General features: G+C 35.2%; 1 protein-coding gene across 1 annotated transcript in view; it reads right to left on the reverse strand.

Annotated features, from left to right (window-relative positions):
* Nucleotides 1-5,225: 5,225 nt before the first annotated feature.
* Nucleotides 5,226-21,163, reverse strand: part of GALNT3 (polypeptide N-acetylgalactosaminyltransferase 3) — a 44,023-nt gene continuing 28,085 nt past the window's right edge. Inside the window, exons 4-11 of the mRNA XM_044768776.2 lie at nucleotides 18,531-18,680; nucleotides 16,624-16,858; nucleotides 16,031-16,148; nucleotides 14,314-14,514; nucleotides 12,215-12,346; nucleotides 11,905-12,006; nucleotides 7,179-7,331; nucleotides 5,226-6,311 (exon numbers count right to left, since the gene is read on the reverse strand). Of these exons, the coding sequence (XP_044624711.1) occupies nucleotides 6,189-6,311; nucleotides 7,179-7,331; nucleotides 11,905-12,006; nucleotides 12,215-12,346; nucleotides 14,314-14,514; nucleotides 16,031-16,148; nucleotides 16,624-16,858; nucleotides 18,531-18,680 (1,214 nt within the window). The 3' untranslated portion in view covers nucleotides 5,226-6,188. The remainder of the gene's footprint in view (nucleotides 6,312-7,178; nucleotides 7,332-11,904; nucleotides 12,007-12,214; nucleotides 12,347-14,313; nucleotides 14,515-16,030; nucleotides 16,149-16,623; nucleotides 16,859-18,530; nucleotides 18,681-21,163) is intronic.

Below are 21,163 nucleotides of genomic sequence, written 5' to 3' on the forward strand. Positions count from 1 at the left end.
AGTGACAGAACATAGATTGGAGATCATTGAAGAATGAACAGAGGTTTTTCATTAAGAATATCAGATTCAATCCTCATTTTCTTCTGGTCCTTTCCAAAATTCCATGAAAATGACAGTAAAGATATAGACAAAATTCATAAATGCACAAGGATAAAGAGTAGGAGAGGTTCAATGACAAAATTTTGGAGTTTGGAAAGCAAATTAATTAGTATTGAGTGTCAACAGAATGGAGAAAGGTTATTCCAAAGCTAGCAGTGGAGAAAGCAAAGCAGTAATCAATCCATTCTGCACTGCAAGACCACTGAAAGGATCAAGAACTGGTGGTACCAGGTGCCTCTGGAAGGGAGGGGAAAAATGGAGTTGGGAGAGGAGGACTAGCTACAAGTCTATTTACCAATTAGTTAGACCCCTAGATTCTTCCCTACACCCAAGCAGAAGCTGAGAGATTCACTCACTAGAGAGGATAAAACAGAGAGGGTCTCTAGAACAGGGAACACCAAGCTCAGTTGAGGACAGGAGTCTTACATTGAAAACACACCCCCAGTCCTCTTCTCCCAACGGCAGCCAAGTTTACATCCTTCAAGAAGGTGATTGGAAGATTCTCCTCTGTGGACCTAATCAGCCATTTTGTTTTCTAGTATGAAAGGCCCCAATCAGGTCACCCTACAGGAAAGACCACAGTCAACAAGCCCTCATCACACTACAGAGCTTTCCAATAAGCATTCAATGGTCCTCTGTTAAAGATAAACAGACAAGAATCACCAGACATTTGAGCAAAGTATTACAAAATGCAGAGAGTAAAACAAATAGGAAAAAAAAAAATGAAGCTCAGAGGAAACAGTCTATGCAAGTAGATGAAAACTTAAAAATAAAAAACTACCATTAACGCACTTAGAAAGATATAAGAAAAAATTGCGTTCATAAAATAATAGAATACAAGATAACAGAATACAAAACAACAAGTATACAAGAAGCATTCAGAGAACAAGAATGTGCTCTTGGAAATTATAAATGATAGAAATTTAAAAACTCAGTAGAAGAATATATCAAGAATATCTCCTTGAAAATAGAATAGGCAAAGATGTGGCATACAGGTGAGAAAAGCACCCTTCCAAATATATTGGAAGATCAATATATTTGGGGTCTGATATAAGACTCTGAGAAAAAGCTAAGAATACAAAAGAGATAAAATTAAGAAATATTTGGAAAATTTCCCAAAATTGAAAGACATGAGTATCTAAAGAACACAACAAAATGTATAGTAAAATGACACTCACTGTGGAGTTTCAGAAGATTAGAGCAAGTAAGAGATCTAAAAGTTTTCAGAGAGGAAAAAAATAAGATAACTAACAAAGAATCAAGAATTAAAAAATGCATTGGACCTTTCAAAATTGAAATTTAGAAGAAAATGGAGCAACACCTTCAAAATACTAATTTAAAAAAATGATTTCCAAGCAAGAAATCTACACTGAGCCAAACTATTAGTTAAATGTGAGGGTAAAGATGTTTTCAGATATAAAGCTCTCAAAAAAATGTATGCATCCTGAACCCTTCCCCAGAAAGTTACTGCACGATGTACTCCTCCAAAATAAGGAAATAAACCAAGAAAGAGGAAGGCATAGAATCCACCAGAGTGGAGACCCAACATGAGAGAGAGGGAGGTAAAGAGTATCTCTAGAATGATGGTGAAGGTGTCATCCCAGGATGACAACTGTTCAGGTGTAGAGATAAAGGAAGCAAATATTTTGTAAATATTTGAGTTTATCCAGAGTCTGGAGTTTTTCAAGTAAGCATGATGGAAAAAAGGATATGTGAATTGAGAGTGGAAGAGAATTATTGTAATGATGAAATACTGAAACCATTTTGGATCAGAAGACAAGTGTGGACTAGAGGAGAATGGTAGTGAATATGCACCAAGATCCATGATTTGGAGGTCTCAAAGAGGTGGGAAAAAGTTTTTTAGGAGGAAGAACTAGTATAAACGAGCTGGAAGGACGGAGGTGGTAGTCAGAGAGTTTACGAGAGGTCAAGCTGTCAGAGAAGAATTGGTTACTAGTGATGACAAGTGAGAGTACAGCTGATGGAAGGAAATATGGCGATCAAATAATGAAAGCCCAGATGCTTGAGTCATCTGCATGGATATTGAAGTCATCCATGAGGATGACAGAAGTAGGGGTATAAGGAAAGAAAGTCAAACGAGAACTAAAGTATTCAATGAATGGAGGGAATGGATTGAGAGAAACGACCTATAGATGCATAGTTGATAGCAGCAAGAAGGGATGGAGGATACTATATCCAGATGGCATGGACTTCATAGGGCACTTTTGAAGAAAGGATACACCCACTTGAAATACTCACCTTGAAACACAGGAGGAATGCTAGAAAACAAACAAGAATAGCCCTCAGTGGAATAGGAAGAGGTATCCTTAGATGTCCAAGGTATCCTTGTTAAGGCAAGACAATTAATCAAACTTTCAGAGACCAGGTTGTTGATATAAGGGAGTTTGCCGATCAAAGAACAGGAGCAGAAGCTGGCAGAGTATAAGATGATGGTGGGGTAGGGGAATTGATCAACTTAGGGATATACAAAGGATGTAGGAATTACCAGGGAACCATAATGGTGATAATGGACAACAGAGCGCACTGACTTGTGATGGTGTCTGAAGTAATCAGGAATGTGAAACATAATGACAGTCATCGTGGTAGTCTCAAAGAATCCTGGGCATTCGTTCAATGGGCAGTCTTTCTACTCAAAGTGTGGTTCCAGGACAAGCCGCCTTGGCATCAGCTAAGAGCTTATTAGAAACACAGAATCAAAGGTTCTCCCCTAGACTTAATGAATCAGAATCTGCATTTTAATAAGATCCCCAGGTGTGCACAATAAAGTCTGAGAAGCATTACTCTGGTTATTCACCTCTAAAATATGGGGCATGTCTGTTTTCTTCTCTAGCTCCTGGCAATGGACTCACCAGAGGCTGAAGGTATTGACTTCATCATGGACTGTTTCTCTCCAAAATATCATTGTCATGATACCTTACTGATGACCACATTACTAGACTGTAAACTTGTTGAAAATAGCAACCATTTTGTGTATCATTAGTCCCTGATGCCTACTATAATTGCAAAAACATAAAAGATATTTTCTAAATATTGTTAAAGACTAGAGTTTTTGAAGATTAGACAGGAATAGTGACTATATATGTGTGCAAAAGAAAACTCTTCTCCAATGCAATTGAGCTGATAGTTGACTGATGATTTGAAAAAAGTAGTTAAAATAGTAAGCCATAAAAAAGAAGATTCACATCACATATTTTTAACTTAAAACACATACACACACTCCTACATTTGTTATGTATACTAATTCCTTCACAAATATTTCATTGTAAGGTCAAGGCCTTTTATTTGAGTACGAATTGGTTTATGGGAATTATGTAACATCCTTCCTGCACAAACCACACTAAAAATGTATCATCTGAAGATACTTCATTTTGCTCTTTATAAAGTGAATTGTGAAACAATTTGAGTGCAGAACCTTCCTAGATTTTTGTTTTCTCTACCTTTTATAGTTCTTATCCATGCATAATTTAGCATTTTTTTTTAATAATTTGACTTTTCTCAGGTTTTCCCAAAGCATTCAACCTTGCTTTCTCAGAAACAACAGCTCCCTACGTTTTGCACTGATATTTTGATGGTTTACATAGTATTTAATTAAATTGTCTATTAACAGTAAGGCCAATTCTCTGGCAATATAGGGACTTAGAAGTTTATCATCATTGATTGTAGTAATAGGCAATTTTAGTGTTTTGATTACTTTCTCCTATGGTTAATTCTGTGGTCACCTCCCAGTTTTCAGTGAGCCTACCCATCAGGTTGCCTGGCAGGTTTGGCAGTGTAGCTCACTAATCTAGAGTTCTTAGGACTTGGTCCTCTGGAATGAAGACAACATGCCAGGTCTTCTGCAGCAACCAGACCATTTGCCATGGTAGCTTCAAACCGAGCAAGAGTTTTGCAATTTCACACTTGCAGGCATTCAAATCTCTCAGATGGATGGCAACCAGGCTCCATATTAACTTCCTGTCAGCACTGTTTCAAAACTCAGGCTTTTCAAAGACACTACTTCCAGCCTGAAGGGCAAATCCCTAACGAAATGGGTAATATTACACTTGAACAGCAGCCTGAGGCTGTCAAATCAGGTAAGGACTCTCCCTATGAATGCATTTAATGCAGCCATATTAAAATCAACCTAACCTAAATAGATTTTAGTTGGATCTTGAAATGACAACACGTGACTAATATACAGAGGGCTCTCAGATTTTTTTTTTAAATATGCTTTACTTAAGTTCATTTATAAAATATATTTGAGAATTTGTTTTGTTTTGTGAAATATAACAAACTCTAAGAGCAATATTTGCTCCTGGATGTTCGTTCTAGAGTAACCAATTGAGAAACAGAAATTGTACATGTGGGCACTGGTGTATATTTCACAATACATATTTGTACTAGCTATAGTAATGAATATCTTTACTTATTAAAGAAATATTAAATATGAATAGTTAGCTGTCATCTGCATCATAAAATATAACATCATAATGTCACTCACTATGCTATTTTAAAATTATTTGTCTTTCTTTCTGCTACATAAGACCTTAGCTCAAAGGCAATATTAGTCTTACTCTGCTTACCATAACTTCTGGCACAAAGTTAGAAACACAAAAAATGTTAGCTGAATTGGAATAAAAGTTGGCATTGTAACAAATTAAAGAATGTAGGTTTTTTAATGCAATTTCAAACTTACAAACAATGAGAAGATGGGGCCAATAATTAAAAAATATTTTCTTTTGTACCATTGAGGCTCTGCCAGGTTTAAAATAAGAACCCAATATACCTGAGTTCTTAAATAAGAACACAAGAGATCTATATATAAAATGACCAAAAAAGAAAAGTGTTAAATCTCCTAAGTAAGCAACACATCTTTAAAAAATTACCCTATCAGATGTCAAGAAAAGTTATCAGAAATTAGTACAAAATTTTCTAAATATCTAACATAGAATCTTCTCCATTCCTCATTTTTTATGCCATTACTATCAAATGTTTGAGTTTTCCTTAAAAAAATATCTGATGGCTGCACAATTGGTGCTTAGAAATTCAGTATACAAAATTCATGCTTCCCCCACCTATTATAAATTACATATTTTACCCAAAAGAGAAAAAAAACTTAATTCCAATAGTGATAAGGACTTGTTTTATTGTTTTCCAAATTGATAGAAATAAGAAATATTTTTTGGATGAAAAAAATTCATTACAAAGACAATCTGTAATTGAATCAGCAACAAATAAAATTTAGCTTTAAATGAGTCAGGTATTCTGCATTTGAAATTCAGTTTCACAAACATTCAAGATTGGCGAATTTTGGCAAGAAAAAAAGACTAGGAGAAAGAAAAAGGCAACTTTACAACAGATAGTAACATAAATTTTTTTAAAATTGCTTTGGGAAAACACACAGTATAGTTATTTAAGAAATGTCTTCTAAGGAAGACATAAGTGCTTCAAGTGAGTTTCAGACTAAAAAATACTTTAAAATTTGCCAAGAAAGTGAAGTGTCAAAAATATTCTTCTGCTTATGCATTTAATTTCATGTTTAAGGAAACACTTGACAGATAAGTAAACAAAAGGTGACAAAAGTTTACCTGTATTTTTATATAGTAAATTCTAGATCTATAAAAATTTCCTGGTTTGTACACAAAGGCCAATGTTTGACCTTCACTGATCCATTTCTATGTAGTTAAAAAAATACAGTATCAAATATTTCTCCCTCCCCCCAAAAAACTAGAAGAAATATTTTAAATTGTGTGTGAATGTAGCTATGCGTATCCTCAAGTGTACAAAACACACAAATATCAGTTTACTTGAAAAATTATTTTCATCATACTGTAAACATCTCTTCCCCTACTTCTGGAAATTTCAAAATAGTCTTTGGTATTACTAGCTCTTGTGCTTTGAAACGGAAACTTAAGGGATTTCTGTAGCAGTGCTACATAGACATTTTAAGATATAAATAAGAAAAATGCACTTGGAATAAGTTACAATTAGCTGCTTTTGCATAATTTTCAAAAACTACAGTGTATGCCTCGTCACAGTTTTATGATAAAAAATATCTCCTTTTTTAACTCCTTAATTCTAAGGAACACTTAATCATTTTGGCTAAATATCCATTTTTGGAGTGGATCTGATGGATTGCATGACACTAAGCTTGGATGCTCTCCATTTGCTGTAAGGCACATTTGTAAGAATGGATTATATAGAAGTTGATCCTAGAATAAAAGGAAACAAAACAGACATTAAGTTTCAAGACTCACTGTTAACTGATAAATATGAAAACTACTTCATGGTCTCATTGAAGCTAAAGGGAGAAGTGCATACCAAATATACACCACTCTTATCTTTTAATCTTTCTAAGATCAACTGTGTCTCACAAAATCTTGTTGGTTTCTGGCGTAAACAACACCATTTATGCCACTACTGTTCAATTCACAGAGGGTATTACACCAATGAAGAGGGGTATACAGGGCAAGGTCTGAATCAAGTTTTCAAACAAGAAACATTCTATTGATATAGCTATAAATGACAACCTCTTTAAAAACTCATAAGTCATAAAGTCAGTCTTATAGTGTTCTAGTATTGTACAAAACAATTTTCAGGTAAAAACTGCTATGTTTCAGCTAAGCCTTAAAACATATGCTTAAAAACAGAAAAGACCTTTCATGTATTCTCTCAAATCCAGATTCATGAAAAAGTACTAAAACAGGGGAGGAAAGAATTAATCACTTTAGGTAAAAAAAAATAATGATTTTTTTCTCTCTGCCAGGAAAAAAAGTGTGACTGTTGTAAGAAGCATTATAAGAAACTCTAAAAAGACAAATACGGGCAACTATTATTAATTATTGACAGAAGTGTTGATCTGCATAAACCATGATTTAACTGAGCAACTTTACGATTCTTTTGTTCCTAACAGTATTTAATTCATAGATATATTCTTTCTTATCACATGGGTAGACATACATAATAAGAAAGTTAACAAAGACAGAAAAATTCTGATGGATAATGTTAAGCAATTAGATAAGCAATTAGAGCTAATCAAAATAATTACATAAAGAGGTGAATTAATTGCATTGAGGTACCTTCTGGATCTCCCATATCTGTTCTCCAGTGGCAACTGTCTTGTGACCTTTGTAGGTACATGCCTTCAGCTGGACGAGACCTTGAGCAGCATGAAGACATAATTCCTTCTGAATGTTATGCCGAATTTCATGTTGAGCAGAGTATTCAAAGTACTGTAAAAGGAAAAATGCTGTTACAGGCAAAAGCACCTTATATCCTCAGTTGCAAAATAATGGTCCAGCAAGAAAAAAATCAGCAACTAACTGAATAATGAAGTCATGTGTACTTCAACAAAATAATCCAATAAAAAAGGTATCAGAAATGTAAGCTGAGTTTTTATGATGGAAGAGTACTATAACCTTTCTCCAGCCTATCACCAACAGGTAGTTACTTAATTAAGAAGGTACTGTCTTCCTCCCCATGTCAGAAATTGGAAATTATCAGGTAGGATGGAGGCTAGGACAGGTATGCCACAGAAAAGGGCCTGGAAACTTCTGGCAAGCACTTCAGCTGCCTCTTTCTCCCCACGAGTATTCCTTCTCTCTCATTCATCTAAATGAATGGAATTTTGGTTTAAACAAGAAACATTTACATGGGGTACTCTCCATGTCTCAGTTTTCTTGCCTGTAAAATGGGTAATTTAATAGCTCCTACTCCATAGGGTTATGAAGACAAACAGGTTAATACAACTAAAACACTGAGAACCATAACTGGTAAATGGAAAGCATTCCATACATTTTAGCTATTGTTACTATTACTGATGCTTCTCTCTCTCCATACGTCCAATTAATTAGTCCCTTAGTCCTACCGAATTTTCCTCTCAGATATTACCATCCCACACATTCTTACTTCCGTATCCTCACTTCTCTTGGTCAGGCACTCAAAATCTCTACTGCAACATCTCCAGTTCCCTCCAACTTCTGCTCCTATAATCCAACCCACTCTGCTGCCAGTCTTTTATAACATTGATTTGATCCCCTACTTCCCCTCCTTAAGTGAGTCACTTAAGATAAAGCCCACATTCCTTAATTGGTACACGAAATCTTCCATTTTCAATTTTACATCAACTATTGCCTCAATTATATATGATGTTCCTTTCACACAGTTCTACCAGTGCAGAACATTTGCTTCCATAACTCTAAGACTTTGCTTTACTGTGCTCTGCCTGACACATCCTTCTGGATCCTTCTCTGCCTGGCTAACTCCTTTTCATCCTTCAAAAGCCAATTCAAATATTATCTTCCTCTTTAGTTTTCCATGCACAAAATTACACACTTTTCAGGGTTCCTACAGTCCATCAGAGATAACCTTTGTAGGGCTCTATTGAAACTGTGTGTGTAGCTAGCTAGTTTCTCCACAGAACAAAGTCAGGCAGTGTATCTAGTAATAACATCCAATACAAATCAAATATTTCACAATGTTGACATTCCAAAGATAAAATAAGTGAACAAAATTGATTTTCAATAATGAAATAATTAGTCATAGCACTAATATTTATTGAGCCCTTATTATGTACTACACAGGGACTGTTCTAAACCCTTTATGTGTATTAGAATAGGCACTCCACAAACATTAGCTGAATTACCCTTGGGTTCCCCTGATCTTAGTCTCATGCTTAATTCATCTCCTTCCACAAATACAATATCAATCATTTTTATAACTGATATTTCTTCAAATGGAGAAATTGAAAGAAAATGGGTTTAGGTCATAAAAATAGCACTCTGGATATACTTCTTTAAAAAAGATAAACCTTGGGATCTCAAAGATGATAACAAAGGCTGTCCAGTATTTGACTTCATTCATATTATTTTTAAAAAATCATTAAAGGGAAGTTATAAGGAATGGAAAACAGTTAAAGATACTTAGGCAACCAGTGTGCATAAATAGCTAGCTGAGAACACTGGAGAGACTTACAACTTAGATCCGGGACAAATACCCTGGAACAGAAAAGTGGAAAAATCAAAGCATTAAGTGTCACAAAGCCATACTAACTTAACCTGCGTTGCACCAGTGTACTAGTTAATTTAGTCACATTATCGAGACACTTATTTTTACTTGGCATTATACACATACTGTTACAATCAAGTTTGATATAATAAAAATATCTCTAGCTGTTCAAAACAGGAGAAGGGAACATGAGGAAATGATCCATTTAGATGATATCAAGAACACTGAGCACTCAAGGCACTAAAATTCACAAAGTAGTTTTAATGCAATGCTTGATTGAAAATAAAATTTAAAGGAAACCAAGATAAAATCAATGGCTGTGTTAGACTGCTAGAAGCCAGAGTCATCTTAAAATATAAACCATAAAATATTATTCTCCTGCTCAAAATCCTCAGATGGCTTCTGTCACACTCAGAATTAAAGCCAAATTCCTTAATGAGGTCTGCAAAGCCTTATATGATCAGGTGCCTTATCTATCTCAGACCTCATTTCTTACTCCTCTCTTCCTGCTCACTCTCCTCCAGCCTCACTGGCTTTTGGCTTACTTCGTGGACCTGCCACTGGGCCTCTGGCCACAGAACACGGCTCCTCTCCCAACTCCTTCAGGCCTCTACTCTAAGATCACAAAAAGGTCTTCCTGAATCTCTGAAAATAACAGTGCCCTCCCCCAACACACGCACATTATCCTCCTACCCTGCTTTAATTTTCTTCATACCCAAAGTTACATATTTTTTTTTCCTTCTAAAACACAGGTTCTACAAGATAAAGACTTTGTCTTTTCCATTATAACACTGCAAGTTACACTATAGGCTGTAAACAAATATTTGTTGAAAAAATATGTGAATTATTTCTCCATTCCAAAATTTCTAAAAGACAGATATATTCCATTTATAATTTAAAGTTTATTTTAGAGACAATACTACAAAAACATCTTTATGGCAACAATAAGAGAAAAACAGACAAAACAATGCGAAAATATATCTCCAACTTTTATGATAAAATACAGGTAATGTTAGAGGAAATCTGAGAGAAGTTTATAAGTATTCATATTTAGTGATAAGATTTTTACAAATGAGGAAATATTTCTTATTGCTTAACACCTTAATTTTTACTAGCATAGTCCAGTGTTATTTCCAAAGAATGCTGTTATTTATATAATTAGAAAAATTTTAAAATATGCATACATGTATACACATAAAACACCTATGTGCATACATAGATATATATGTATATAGATACAGGTATATATGTATGTGTGTATATCTGTGTATGTGCATCTCCATCTCATTTCAGAATGACACCGCTCACCAGCTAAGACTTCTGGGCATCGCATCATCTACTCTCAGTACAGCGATAGGTTTGGATGAATAAGGATTAGAACTAGATCAAGGTGAACCTAATGAGTAGGAAGAAACATGGGAGAGCATGAGCCAGCAAATAAACTGATGCTTCCTTCTTAAAACTGACATCATCAGGGGCCGGCCCGGTGGTGTAGTAGTTAAGTTCATGCACTCTGCTGTGGCGGCCCGGGGTTCGCAGGTTCGGGTCCTGGGCACAGATCTAGCACTGCTTGTCAAGCCACACTATGGCAGCATCCCACATAAAATAAGGAAGACTGGCACAGATGTTAGCTCAGTGACAATCTTCCTCAAGCAAACAGAGGAAGATTGGCAACAGATGTTAGCTCAGGGCCAATCCTCCTCACACACAAAAAAACTGACATCATCAAAGTCCTATCCTGTTAAAATAGGACATCAAGGGTATTTAATATTGTGAAAATCTTCCACACACATCTTGGACTCTACACCAAAATACTACCAAATTCCAGAACACAGACACGCCAGTTCCTCTCCTTAGTACACCTTTCTTCACACTCTTCTCATTTTATTCTCATTCTTCCTAGCCACCTCACTAAATCCTACCTACCTTTCAAAAAATGTTTCAAAATGTCATCTTTCACAGGAAAATGCATGGGAACCCAGTCTAATTCAGATGACCTCCTCCATACCCACAGAGCACTGTAATGCTTTATCAAAGACATCCTGACTGTAACCACCGGTTCTGAAATATAGATTTCCTGAAGGAGTTAGAATCTAAATTGCTTGAACCTAGCAGAACACCTGGCATGCAGGGGTCACTCAGTGAATTTGTTCAATGAATAAATGAGAGAAAAAGTTTAATCCTTCCAGGAGTTAACTTGTAAAAGGTAAAAAAAGGAAGCAAAAAACTAGAAACAATATTTTAATATGTTCTCTACTCATAGTAGGACAAATAGTGACATTCCACATTTGAGTTTAATAGGTAAAACAGTCAAAGACTGGTAACAAGCAGAGAGGCCATCAATCAAGGAGAACCAAGAACATACCTTTTTTTAGAACATACTGAAACAATATCATGGTCTACAAAAATAATTTATACTGCTGCTCTTTCGGTATTAACTGAATCTAGTTAAATACAGCCTTTATGTAAAATTTTGCAAAATCACCATGCCAATAGTCACACAACATCAGAGATCTGCACAGATCCTGTTTTTTATTTCAAATGACACTATTCTGTTATTTTTCTCATTTGCCTTTCTACTGAATGGGTAAGCAAGATCAAATTGTTTTCAGAGCCAGGATGAAAATCAAAATAAAGTACTCTGCAACTTCAATATTAATTGCCAAACTTAATCTAACAACATTTCACACACCAGTTGACCTGAATAGAAAACTACTTCAGGACTTCTGGAAAACATGCAACAACTTCCTTGTGTTTGGAAGAGCTAATGAGGAGAGGGCTCTTTAGCGTGGTGCTCACCTGGTTTCCCCCAAGGCCATGACACGTGTACAGAATTAATGGTTTGCCTCCTTGGTTATTTTCTCCAACATCCAGACATAGAGACTGACCAAAGCTTTTAATCTAAAGGAAAAATTTCAAGTTATAAAACAAAATTTAAAAATCTATGTGGTATATGTATTTTTTTCAATTGATTTCAGGAAGTAGTGTTAATAATAATATAAATTCTCGAAAGCAATAAACCAGAAAGTATTTCAGCAATTTTCCCTGAACCACATAAATGTTGGTGGCAAGGAGTATACTAAGTAAAAAGGAACAGGAAAATACTCACATATCCAGATATAACAGGATTAAGGTCTGGCACATACACTTCTGGGTAAATATTGTTCAGATACCATGTAAAATTTTTACATTGAAGGCGGTGCTTTATTGCAAATCTTTTTGAAAGATCACCAAATGATTTCTGGAGAAAGATGAGAAGTGAAAGGAATGCTTAATCAACACAGCACTGATAAAGTACTTCAAATGCTACTATTTCTATTTACACTTAGGTCTTAAAAAAATAATTCTGGGCCAAAAGGCAAGATGCAATTTAACTGCATTCACTGCTCATTCAGACAGCAAGTACGTCTGCCCGCTTGTTTCTGGCTTCAAAGAGAATCAGGTACCACTGTGGGGCTGACATAGTGCTATTTTATTCTTCCTTTTTGCCACAAACCTCACACATGGGACAAAGATCTCTAGCAAACTGCTGTGGGCAAAGAAATGGTAGTGGCACCATCCAAAACTGATCCCAATTTTACACCCAAAAGTGATCCGTAAAGTGAGATGTGAGAAAGCAGGTAGAGAGAAACAGTGCCAGCACATAATGTGATTTATGTCTTTTCTCTAGTCAAGATCACAAAAAACAACGGTTGGGAGTAATTATTTTTAGTTTTAAGGGTATTTCTTACTCCTAATAGTATCCCCTAACAATAACAATGTATTAGTAGAAAAAGGCAAGTTTTTAATTAATTGCAATTTATTTTTCTTCATTTTAAGGGATGAAGAAAAAAAGTTTTAAGAGCACTATTAAACTGAAAAGCAATTTGGTCTATAGGCAAAATTTTAAAGAAAAATTATATTTGGCATCTGAATATATGAACAGGTAAATACTCAAGCTTATCAATTCACCTAAGAAAAATACTTTCTCTGCCAACTTCAATGTCTTGAACCCAGGTTTTCTGGCAAAAAGTATGAAACTCTAATAGACTTCTGGTTAGCTTATGCATCTTACTACCTAGATCAATTTGCCCTGTGGTAAAAACAAAGGTTTGCCGGCTCAGTGGCCCCGTCGTGTGCCAAGAGGGCAAAAGTTGTATTTAGTACCCACTTGTCTGCTTAGCCACGTACCCTTGTGTGGCACACAATCTGCCCAATTTGTCTTGGCAGCCTTGGGTAAAAAAATACAGATCTAACCCAGCTGTGGGCTGACTTTGCACACTACTGACAGGTTACAGGGAGACACTGGAGACTGAAGAAAAGGTGGAAAGAGGTTAACAGATCTTTCTTTATGACAGGCTAAATGTTGATGCCTTTTAATCCCAACATATATACCCTACCCCACAAATCAGCACTGTTTCTTCCAAAGAGTTGGGTGCCATTCACTGAAACATGTTCTTAAACTGCCTAGTTCATTTACCACATCCAGTATTAAAACGGCTGCAGCTCAGTTCTAACGTATTAGGCAGCACGATTCCACAGAGCTTTTATCTACGACAGGTCAACAGCAACAACAGTATCGTACATTTGTTAGCACTTATTTCCTTATTTCACAACTACTCTGGGAGAGAAGCAAGTATTTTATCTCTCAAGACAGAGAAAGAGAAAGAAGAAACTTGGTGGGCACGCACTCCACGTCGGGCCAACCTCACAACCACTCTAAGAAATGCCATCCCCATTTTACAGTCTCGAGAGGTTTTGCCAAGGTAACCCCTCCAGTGAGTAGTGGAACTAGAACTTGAAATGAAAAAGACTTGATACCCCTGGTTCATTCTCCTGCCACATTCTGCCATGGTTGCTATTTCCAATTCAAAAAGCCACCCCAGTAACTTGATTTAGGTGTTAATCACATCACCTAAAACCAGTTAAAATCTGATCCACTTAATTTTGAGTAAAACACTGAACCATGGCAGTTACAAAAACTAAATATCCTCCATATTAAAAAGGAAACATCAAGTAGAATGCTTAAATTTTTTAAAAGTAGTTTACTTGATTATTCCTTAAAAAAGAGAAAACTGGCACCAATAAGTTATATATTTTAAGAATTAAAACACCCAGCTTCAAAAATAACTTTTTAAATGTTTCTGCTTGAGTCAACTCAAACAAGTAAAAGAACATGCGAACTTGTGTAGATTTTTACTGTAATTTAATTACCTAGCTCTAACTTACTTGTTTAACAATTTTTGCTGCATCTGTGTTTCTCCTATAAAATATTTCCTTGTATTCATCCATCCATACTTCTGCAAGGCGAACTTGGTTGCGAGCAATCACCTGAGTGCCTTTTGGAAAGGAATGAGGGCTTTTGCTGCGAAAAACATGTCCAACAACAGAGCAAGGCATAATCTCCAACTGCCCACCACATTGCCATACCTGATAATTAATGATATTTGTTTAAATTTACAGTATTTTAGAAAAATCAAAGTGTTGCTTTTAAGTTCACCTTTAAAATATTAACAAAAACAAAATATAGAAGAGAGATTTATTACAACCTCACAAATAGTCTCTGTCCTCTGCCACTTCAAGTTCTTCAACATAAAGAACAATTTTATTAAATGGTGCAAACACTAAAGACAACAAAAGCATATTTTCAAAGAGTATTTTAACAAAACAGTATTTCAAATCTTTCATAAAAATGGATCCCAAAATTTCTTTTTTTGCAAACAATTATGCAAGTTCTCCAATATACATAGAAGACCAAAGGTTCTTCTGTATCTCACTTCCATCTTCTTACACAACTTATATATTCACTTAACTTGAATGAGAGATTCTCTCTTCTGTGGCATAAACTAGCAGTCTTGCAGTAAGTGGACCCAGACTCTATTTACTCCTTGCATATTCAATTTTGTAATCAAGAAAACAATTCCAGATGACCATTATTACCAAAGTATAAACTATTAAACTTGAGAAGTACTTAGTCATTATAAAAAAACTCATACATACCTATTTAGAGATAGAGGGTCAAAAAGTTTATTTGTATTAACTTTAAATAAAATGGCAAATCATTATATCAATACTTAGTCACTTAAATGTCAAATTGGTTCTGCCATAAATAATCACTAAGCAAAAAGTCTAAAATGAAGTCATGCTTAATAGAATGTGCTAGTATTAGGGCAAGTGATCACATTCTTTTTTCTTTTTTAAACAAATGAGAAAACTCAGTAATATGTTCAATTTAACCAACTGTGCCTGAGATCCAACATGTGCTAGGGGTTGGGAATACTAAAATGAATAAAATAAGACCCCTGCCCTTAAGCAGTTTGAACTTGGCTAAGATCATCACTGCCATTATGTGATGGAGCCAAAGTTAAAACTTAAATCTTCTAACTCCTAGTTGAGTTCTTTTTCCACTACATTCCAACCTAAGGGATGAAAAATGAATGACAAAGTCATGCAGAAAATGAACTAATGAAATCAAATAAGTACATGTGGAGACCATCCAAAGCCTTTGTTTTGTTTCTCATATTAACTTTTAATATGTATAGGGGGAAAAAAAGCTCATTTAATCCAAAGAGTTCAGTTCAGTGTCCTTTAAAATTATACATAAATGTTTTTCCATTCTGACTCCCTTGATAACCAACTCATTTCCTGAAGCACTAGATTTAATTATGTTTACCTTGGCTGGAATTCAGTAGCTATAAGTGCATTAATTGGTGTTATTGCCTGGACACAGGCGTTTCACTGATTCTTCTTGTTATATTCACAGCAATGAATAAATACTTTAAGTTACATTTTAAAAGGAAATATCCTTATTCTAAAATTTCTAGCAATTAAATTTTAGAAACCACAAAAAGTAAAGACTGTACACTTCCATGATAATCTGTATCAGCCAATTAAAACAAAATATATATTTTACTATTTAATATGTGTGCTATATTTATAAACTTACTCTGAAAGACATTTCTATATTTTCACCTCCCCAGATTTCCATTTCTTCATCGTAAGTTCCAATATATTCAAAATATTCTTTTGATATGGAAAAAAGGCCTCCTGCAAAAGTGGGTGTTCTGAAAAAAAAAATCCATTGTCAAACTTTGTTATAAAAGTCAAATAAGAAAAAAACATTTGAAGAGTATCTGAATTAAATTCAGAAACAAATCAAAGAGAAGTCGCAATTGCAAAGCTTTTATATAGATTCACAAAAACTAAAAATGCTATCTTCAAAGTCAAGTTTTTGTAGGGAAGATATGCTTTAAGTATCCTTTCCCAGCAGGGCAAAATTAAGTGTGTGACCAAGCTTAAAGACTCTCAAGTAATGATTATGAGGAAGACATAAGAGCTCACTTAATTCTGCTTCCTATTTGGTAACATCATGTGTAAGTACGTACATAAATGACTTTTCAGTTCCCTACATATGGAATGTGTGTGTTCTTTATTTTGTTAGTGTGAATTAACTTGGAGGCAATTACTGTAAAAAGCAAAGACTGCATAAATATTCAAATAACTGAACTGTATACAAGACTTTGAGAGCAATCATCTTACTTAATTGGGTAGGTTTCATCTTTCCTTCTTTGCCTCTCATGATCCGGAAGTGATTCCCAGCCAAATGAAAGGCTCCAGTCAAAATTTCCACGGTTATGGTTACTTCCATAAGGAGAAGGTTTGTTGAATTCAAACGTGTTCATATCTATGGATGCAATATCTGGACTCACAACGGCAGTGTAGTTCTCCGCTATTCTGGCCAACAAAGGTTCTAACCAACCATAGAAACACTCGCCTGAAGGAACACAATTTTAATTAATTCAGTGAAAACACTGAGTGTTCTTTCTTTTTGTTTTTCCAAAAAGGGTTTACAGAGAAATGAAAATAACAAAGTCATTTGTGTTTTGAAGATTTATACAGGGGAGATTTCTTAAAGGATTCTTAGGGTGAGATGAGGGTAGAATGAAAAAAGTAAAGCAAGATTCAACATAGTTGGGAAAATTTCCCTACATATGACTGATCTTCTTTTAACTCTGGAATGGAAACAAAATGATATGGATGTATTTAAGTATCAGATGATGTGTTTCTCTTTAAAATGGGCTACGAATCAAAGATAACTTTTTGCTAATTGATATCACCTAGCCTCAAAAGTGTTCTGATTTAAATTTGTCTCCCTGAATAAGATACAGTAATTGAAATCTTCATTTCTCTGAGTAGGTCTTGGGAGGAAATAAGTTAAGGAGTCAGAATATTCTGGTTGTAGCAGTTGGAGAAAGACCATTCAAATCTGTCCCAGCCTTAATGGAAAATGGGGCCAAGGAGTGCCATGAAGTCTGGGCCCTGGTCACAGGCCAGGCTGTCTCACATAACACACAGAGAGTTCAGGAGATGCCAGTGTGTGCAGTCCTGCTCAGGGCCTCCATCCAGTGGAGTCTGACAGTCATGGTGCAGGAGGACCATCAGACACATTCACTTGGAGGGGAAGAATGCCCAGCCTGACTTTATTCTAACTTTTGACTAGGAGAGGGAATATTGCAGAATGGACCATTTCCTTTTAAAAATCACCTTTTTGGGATTACCTTTAGATCTATCTTCATTTATTTAAGTGCCTGGTATTAAGAGAATACTGGGTGTGTTAGCTCTAAAGAGACTCAAGCAAATCCAAAAGCGTCTCCGTAACAATCAGTGTAGACTCAAAACCACTAGTTGGGTCAAATTTAACCTAAGGGCTGGCCAGTTCAAAGCTAAACACTCATACAGAAAGTAAAATCCACTAAATTTAGAGCTTGAGGGAGTGAGTGACATTTTAGTAATACCTAACGTGCACATTAAACATCGACTCTAAAAATACTTTCTAAATACTTTATCTAGAATCACTGACACACACAAAAAAACATTAAAATACAAAGGGGAAAAAAAAAACTCAAGCAGCAACAAAAACTGCCAATGTTTATGGGACAGATACTAGAAGAAGTGGGGAAGGGGCACCCCTAACTTGGCAAAGGAGTATGCAAATCTCTGAAAAAAAAACAAAAAACAAAACTGAAATATAAAAATTAAAAGTGTCAGTACTAGGACAAAGTTTAATGATAGGGTTGACTACACTTAAACAAATCTTTCACTAATTTTAGGAATCAAGAATAACAAGGAAAAGTCTTTCGGTTTTTTTGACACAATGAGCATCTGAAAAAAATCCCAGGCAAGGATAACTCGCTGGGGACGCCAGTCACTGGAGGACATTCAAGTTGAGGAACCTTAAACAGAAGGGAGGTAAGAACTCCGTGTAAGTGAAAGGAAGTTCCTAAGCAGAACTGTCATCTGTGTGGGCTGTCATAGCTAGAATGATCCGTTGAAAATGATGTTATAGAAAATGCAATCAGGCATTTAAAGAAAAGTCTTCCTTACCTTTTAAATTAGAAGGAGGGGGAGGGAAAATGTTACAACTGTGTTTATACATATATACTTACAGTGAGCATCTAAAAATGTGAGCGTTTCAGCTGTTGCTACTGCTGCTCCTAGCAACCGAGCAGTGATCAGACCTTTTCTCTCTCTTTGTCTGACTATTTTTACTATAGAAAATTGTTTTATATATTCTTCTAGTTTACCATGTAAGTACTCTGTAAGAAAAAAGGAAATCAGGATTAACTCTTCCTAAGTTTATTTTCATATATAACATACGAAAGCTAACAAATAAACCAAAGGGCAATGACCCTTCCACCTTCATAATCTTAATAGTTGCACATATTCTACCGCTGAGATGAACATTTTGTCTTTAACTCTTTATTGGAAAAAATCTACATATACAAATCTTAACTTCTGAACTATTATAATGCATAACATCATAACATACACTTATCTTGTACATGTCATTTCAATAAATGCAATCTATTTGGGGGAAGTGAGAGATTTCAAAAGGGGCAGACCCCAAGAGTTAAGAAAGATCATTTAGAGGTTGGAGAAAATAGACTAAGGAAGTGAAAGAGACTGAATTTGGCCAAAAAGATATTTGGTACTTTTTTAAATTGGTATTTAAATCTGGAAATTTATAGAAAAATGCCAAGTATCAAAAAGATTCTCTGGTATTTAGGCAGTGATCAAAATAATTGAAGACCAAAATCTCAAGAAAAAGGCAAGTAGGAAACTCCAGGCTACAGCAGTTTGGGAATATTTCTATAAAGGGTCAGCAGAAAATTTTCAAAAGCTCTGGAGTCTCCTGACGCAGAATTTTTTCCAGTAAAAACATGAAAGAAGAAATGAGTATGTAAATCAGAAATGAAGTTTAAAACTAGACAAAACTTTAGTAATGGCTGTATATTCAATAGTCCCATTTGGATGAGATACATAATAAGATAAGCAAGAGTTAAGAAAGTAGGTAAAAGAAAAACACATTAATCAAGTCAGTCAAGTGGTGTTCATGCTTTCAAATAACTTCTTAAGCCAGTTTTTTCACCATTAAATTCTTGATTCCTTGTTGAGTATATAACGCAATTCTTCAAGCAGGCTTCTTGGGCCCACAGCACAGGCTCAAAAAGATTTGGGAATATTGAGAACATCAATAAACTCCTGGGTAGATGTTTGCTTCTGGGGGATTTCAGAAGCAAATGCATGACTCTCACTTTATCTGTGATATATATTTTTTCAACTCTCCAGTGGTGCAGATAAGAGAGTCACTTATTTAAAGCTTAAACATTCATAAAGGAGGTGAGAGACCAGGAACTTTTGTGGAAACATAAATGTATTCAAACATTGTTGTCTCAGAATAATAGATTAAGTTTCTAAACATCTTCTAAGTATTTCAGATTCTGAAATACAACAGGATTGTAATTTGTCTTAAAAATATAATCATATGTATTTGTTTTAATCACAGGCTTGTAAAAGAGAAACTTATAAAATAGACACATTTCAAAGGTCGTATTGGAGACTGATTTTTTAAACGGATCACTACAGATTCCTTCAATAAACCCTCCCACTATTTCAATGTGTTAAGAAATTTCTGATTTCTCCCCAACCTCCAAACTTCCTATAGATTCTTACTTGCCCCCTAAATAGTCCCCATGCACACCCCTTTTTGTGAGGTTAAGAGCACAAAGCTGTAAAATCAGACCTCCTTGGTTCAATTTATAGCACTGAAACTTTTAGAAGTGTGACTTTGGGAAGTTATTTTACCTTTTTGTATCTCAGTTTCTTTATCTATGAGATGAGGATACTATCCTCCCTCACAGGGGGTCGAGAGGATAGAATGAGAGATTACTGTACAAATACAGCATTTAAGACAGGGACTAGCACATGGCCTATGCGCTGAAAATGTTGATCATCTTCTGTTTGTCATCGATGGGATTTAACTATCTCTTTGTTACTTGATTATCCACATATTTGTGCTGTTTTTCCCTAAGCAAACTGAAAGCACGGAACTCTGGTTTCTACTTCACAAGCTCCTTTCCAGCAACAAGGGACACATTTTCCACAGTGGGTACTCATTAGATAGCTCTTTGACTGATTCAATAAGACAAATCACACTAGTACACAAAGATAGTCCTCGCCAAGAAAACTGTTTTAAATCTGTTGTTGATTGCTATAAAGAATTATAAAAATATTCAGACCCTTTGACCCAGCAGCCCTACTTCTCCTAACTTATCCAAAGACATAATTCAAAAGAAGGAAAATAACATAAGCACAAGGATATTCACTGCAGTATAATGTACAGTAACACTATGGGATGAACAAAGGCAAAAGGTCAAATAAAATGCATCTAGTTCACCACTGTCACTAAAAATAAAGTTTTGAGGTAAAAGAAAGGGGTTAATAACAATGTTATGTGGAAATGTCAGATTTCAAAACTGGATTTCTGACATGGATATAGTTAGATAAACACTATATGCTTATTTACACAGTGATTAGGAAAGAAAAGGAAAAGATTAAAATAGTTAAAACAAAGATTATGAATGGATATCACTTTTCATTCTAATTTCTTTAATTCTATTAATTTTGTTCATGCAACTGAATAACAGAAGTTACCTTCAATTGAAGGCTTACTACAAGTAGCCGTATTGTGCCCCTATTGCCCCACAACTTGTAAAATCAAACAAAATAAAAATCATCT

The sequence above is a fragment of the Equus asinus genome, chromosome 4 (genome assembly GCF_041296235.1).
Source record: "Equus asinus isolate D_3611 breed Donkey chromosome 4, EquAss-T2T_v2, whole genome shotgun sequence".
Taxonomy (NCBI): domain Eukaryota; kingdom Metazoa; phylum Chordata; class Mammalia; order Perissodactyla; family Equidae; genus Equus; species Equus asinus.